Below are 4,898 nucleotides of genomic sequence, written 5' to 3' on the forward strand. Positions count from 1 at the left end.
ATGCATTTACTTCAATATCAAAACAGCTACGGTAAAAATAAAAAGACGTGCATCATCCTGGACATAATGCCACACCACATGCGAAATTACACAGAAATGCGACGTACGGAAGAATGCGTTTTGGCTGCGAACATCTTCCAAAAAACTTGGCATCTCTTAAGCATGGGCAAAAACATCTGGAACCACTTATCAAAACCACCCCGTATCTGCATGAAGTTCCACCCCCCCCCACTGCTATTCCAAACAACGCGTTTTTCTGGACCATTCCAATTCGCCTCGTAATTGTAGGGGTGCATCTGCAATATTACATTGACCGCGAAAGCAGCAACGGCAAAAATCCGGAGGTCCTGACCTCCTTCACGGAGTAAAAATAAAAGAACATAGAGTTTGAAATAACTAAAATCTAAAGATGAAAGGTACTTGTCTAAAACTATAGCTATGTGTAAAACTATGTCTGAAGGATTTGACTTTTGTATGTAACTCCTAATAGTTCTATTCCTACGCCTAGAATATGATTTAGACTGTCAAAATGGCCACCTACAACAGATTTAACACACATTACAGTCTTGACCTGCCATGTACTTGGACCACGTCTTGTGGGTGTAATTCTTGTATTGCTTCTAGACCTCACTAAGACTTGTTTCAACTTATCAGATATATTTGAATTATGCTTAACCTTCTATTTCGATTACCTATTCTGTGTATTGCTGTAATTGTTATTTTTGACTAGGTAAATTTTGATGTTGTATAGTGTTTTTGTATGGGGGAGGACAACTTGTAAAGGTGCGTATGCACCTGTTTTGCCCTCCCTTTCACTTTGTGATAAATCAAAATAAACAAATAAACAAATGCATGAGAAGAACTAGAGAAGTAACATTTGCAAAGCAAATGCATAATGTTTACCTTCAGACATGGTCTACCCTGTTAATTTTTACTCAAACATATTTACATACATGTGCTACGAGTATAATGTAACAGGAGTAGAGCAGACCATGAAATTGCAACAATATGTAAGCTAACACCAGTCACCATGGTGGCAGACGTCAACAAATCATGTCATTGGTCAGGTCAGAGGTTAGTGTTTGGAACAGAAGAGGAGGAAGAAAGTAAGTAAAAACAATGTTTTCCTTCGGTAAACATAAATATGATTTAGACTGTCACAATGCATGAGAAGATCTAGACATGTCACCTGGAACAATACTAGGGTCTGGCGGTGTGAGTGGATGGATGTCCTTTGTCAGGTACATCTCCCCTTCTGTACAGTTCTCATCCTCTTCATCCTCAGACGAGCTTTGTGTGGAGGTGCTGCTGTGGTCCTGCTCCAGACCGTCCTGTGAGTCAGACTCATCCAAGTCTGACACTCCCGGCCCGTCTGGGTCAGTCAGTTTCCGTTTAGACATCCTGGGACTGGGTTGAGAAGGTACGTTGTCAACCACAATGCCGGCTGCCAAGAAAATTGAGAGAGACATCCATGAAACATGATACTGCATCATAATTATGCTTATAGCAATTGTTTTAGACTTATTATGAATTTACCTCGGCGATGTAGTGCGAGTGAAATGTTTGTCTATCACTATACTGACACATTTGAAACTATACTGACACTATACTGACACATTTGAAACTATACTGACATTATACTGACACATTTGAAACTTTGTTACTCTTTTCTAAAAAGATTATGTTCCTCCAACAACGCAACAATCAGTCGCTTAATACATTCCGATGCCTTTTACGGGAATTCATTCTTCCGGAAGACCTACAATTTATTATGCTTCTAGGTTTCTTCCTGTTTTATTTGTATGTCTGTAGAGTTTTTGTATTATTTTAATGATGTACTGCACATGTGTTATATGGGTTTTTACCTGAAATAAAGAATGAATGAATGAATGAATGAATGAATGAATGAATGAATGAATGAATGAATGAATGAATGAATGAATGAATGAATGAATGAATGAATGAATGAATGAATGAATGAATGAATGAATGAATGAATAATTATGTGCAGTTAGTCACTTTCAAATACTCCAAGTATGAAATTCCTGGCACTTACCACTCTTGAATTATAACATTTTTTATTCATTATGCAAATTAATTAATCAACACCTACCTGTGTTTCTCTCGTTCTCAATTACATATGCCACAAGCTTGAATAGTCCTATCATGTAATGCAGCTGATTTCATTCATTTCCTCATAGATTATGCAAATTTCATCTATATTTGCATAATTGTCACATCATTATGTCCAGATTACGTAAGCTACCTACATACCAAAAATCATGACAATCCGTCAACCGGTTCTTGAGTTATCCTCTTTTGAATTCTAGGATTTTTTCATGTAGCATAGGGGTCAGGTACACAGAAGAGCAACCTTCATGGCTCAAGTTGCGCATTGAGCCAAAATATTTTGAAACTCATAACCCCCTGAGACACTATTTCTTGTTTAATGAAGAACAGATTTTGTGAAGTTAAGGCTTTCCCTTTGCTATAGCTATCTAAAGTTATATTTTCATTTATTGCAAGATTTATGAAGGTTCTCCCTCCCAAAACACCCTTATGCTGCTTGAAAGACAGCATACTGCATAGGGGTAAATATTATAGCATAGAGGGTCAAAATCATAGCATAGGGGGCCCCTAAGCTAAAAAGGCCTGGCTAGAACACTGAATATAATTAAACAAACACCCCTGCAGTTTCACAGCAAGCTGCTATGGGGACCAAACTCACATCACTTCTTCCCCAGCACTAGTACTAATACTAACATACTAGTACCTATCATCCAAATTTCGTCACCCTAGCATGTCTAGGTCATGAGATATCAAAACTGGAAGTTCAGCTGCAGTACCATAAGAAGCCGCTAGGGGGCCCAAAATCTAATCATTTCGAGGTCTCATCAAGACCTACCCACCTACCAAATATCAAGGCAATCCATTTAAGCCTTCTCGAGTTATCATGTTTACAGACAGACACACAGACAGACACACACACACACAAACGCCTCTGAAAACATAACCTTCTTGCCGAAGGCAATGATGATATGTACTTAATTTGAAAACGCAGTTAATTCCACGAATTCATTTACAACATTTTCATGCAAAGGTATGTTACTTTCCCACTCAAATGGCAAATGTATGATCTATATTTGGGGGTTGTTATATACAATTTTTTGTTGTGTTGGGGTAAGAATTTTCACTTATACATCTGTATCAAATAACAAAAAAGGTTTCATGTGCTTGAAGCCCGGTTTACAGAGGGCAAAGATATCATTTGGCCTGCGTACAAGGCGCCCTACTGCGCGTTTTGTCCGACACATTTTTTTAGCGTGTGAACATTACGCACGGCGCCACGCGTCAGTTTTCCTGTGGCACCTCCTGGATGTGCCACAGAAAAATGTGTGTTTTCACGCTAAAAAAATGTGTCGCATTGTTCGACGCAGGCCAAATGATATTTTAGCCCCCGTGTAAACCGGGCCTTCGGGAGAATAAAAGTCATCATCATGCCCACTGCTTAAATGCTTAGGTCATCATCACTGTCCATTAATTAAATACATGTAACGTTAACGTTATTCGGTATATGACGTCTATGAATATATGACATATGAATTGACTACAATATGGTCGAAATCAGCATCATCCACAGTATGGAAACAGTTGAAATACGGCTACAAAAAACAGTACTTTATTCAAAAACTTTTACAACACTTCCCAAAACATATGATCATCCTGACTACACATGGGTAAGTGTAAAAGGTGAATTTTGATTCCTTGTGGGAAAACTGGAACAATTTGCTTTCTTTAGCTGGTGGTGCCAAAATTTTAGTATGTGAAATGATAAATTCAAACGGTAAGTTAATTTTGGATTTTCTTTCAAATCAGAAAGAAAAGGAAGCCACGAATCCGGCAACCAAAACACTAACTTGGTGTGGCCCTGCCCGTAAAGCCGACTGACGCAGGCACAGTAAGCCGCAGCCCTCCCACCCAGACCGAAGCACGGCCTTTGTTTACGCAAAAACCCTGAAAATCTTCAACCTTTCCTTTCAACTCCGACAAAATCAGGCGTTCAGAACAATTTTCTCACTCGAATTCCCTTCCTACAACCCCCGATTTTGTATCAAACGGTTAGGGCGGAATGGTAGATGCTAGACTTGGTTGACCGAAGCCGCTATTAGTATGCTGCATCGCTAACGATGGGACGGAACAATGGAGCACGCTCGCCATTCCAGCCGGCCCGCAGACCGACTCATGGGATCTCACGTCCGAAGACGGCATTAAAACGATGTCCCAACATGCCAAACATCGGTTATACGGTGTGAAACAATAATAAAATCTAGATTCTTACCTACAGAAAATTCAGCGTTCTCTCTTGCCTTGCCGGAAGCCGCCTTCCTAATTATTAAGTATTCACTGACGTCAAAGACTGGCCAATCCTCATTCAACATTTCCCGCGCCGCACTCGACTTTAAATTTTCGGACCAATCAGAGGATGTTAGATCTTAATCTCTTCACCCAGCGGCCAATCAGGTGGCAGAATTGACCATGTGACATTGGGATGTGAACATGAAACCGGGTGGGTTCTCAATATAGACCTTTCCCTTTCAATCCCTCCTTTCCGGTGCCATAGATCCCAGGCTCCGTGGATCTCGACCGCGCGTACCGTGGATCGTGGATTCCTGGCACCGTACGTGTAATAGGCACCGTGATTGCGGAGGTGAACTCGACAAATCTTCAAAGGAAGAATAAATCTCGGTGTTGCTTTACCTTCCCCAAGAAGGTTATGTCTGTGCGTCGTCTGTATGTAACGTTATATGTCTGTCCGTCTGTCTGTCCGTCCGTCCGTCCGTCCTACTCTCCAAGCAGAGGTCTGGGTTTTGGGGGTATTTTTAGCCAGGGTTTGGTGG

At 40.5% G+C, this 4,898-nt stretch overlaps 1 protein-coding gene across 4 annotated transcripts in view; it reads right to left on the minus strand.

Moving 5' to 3' along the window:
• The window catches only part of LOC109465623, a 13,386-nt gene extending 8,940 nt beyond the window's left edge, over positions 1-4,446 (minus strand). The window contains exons 1-2 of one of the 4 annotated variants that reach the window (XM_019762991.1): positions 4,340-4,440; positions 1,190-1,444 (exon numbers count right to left, since the gene is read on the minus strand). In XM_019762991.1, coding sequence (XP_019618550.1) covers positions 1,190-1,444; positions 4,340-4,439 — 355 coding nt within the window. In that variant the 5' untranslated portion in view covers position 4,440. Of the gene's footprint in view, positions 1-1,189; positions 1,445-4,339 lie in introns of all 4 variants that reach the window. The other 3 variants (XM_019762993.1, XM_019762994.1, XM_019762995.1) reach the window with 3 other exon arrangements.
• Positions 4,447-4,898: the final 452 nt, after the last annotated feature.

This window comes from Branchiostoma belcheri, unplaced genomic scaffold (assembly GCF_001625305.1).
Source record: "Branchiostoma belcheri isolate BF01 breed outbred unplaced genomic scaffold, Haploidv18h27 scaffold154, whole genome shotgun sequence".
NCBI classification, from domain to species: domain Eukaryota; kingdom Metazoa; phylum Chordata; class Leptocardii; order Amphioxiformes; family Branchiostomatidae; genus Branchiostoma; species Branchiostoma belcheri.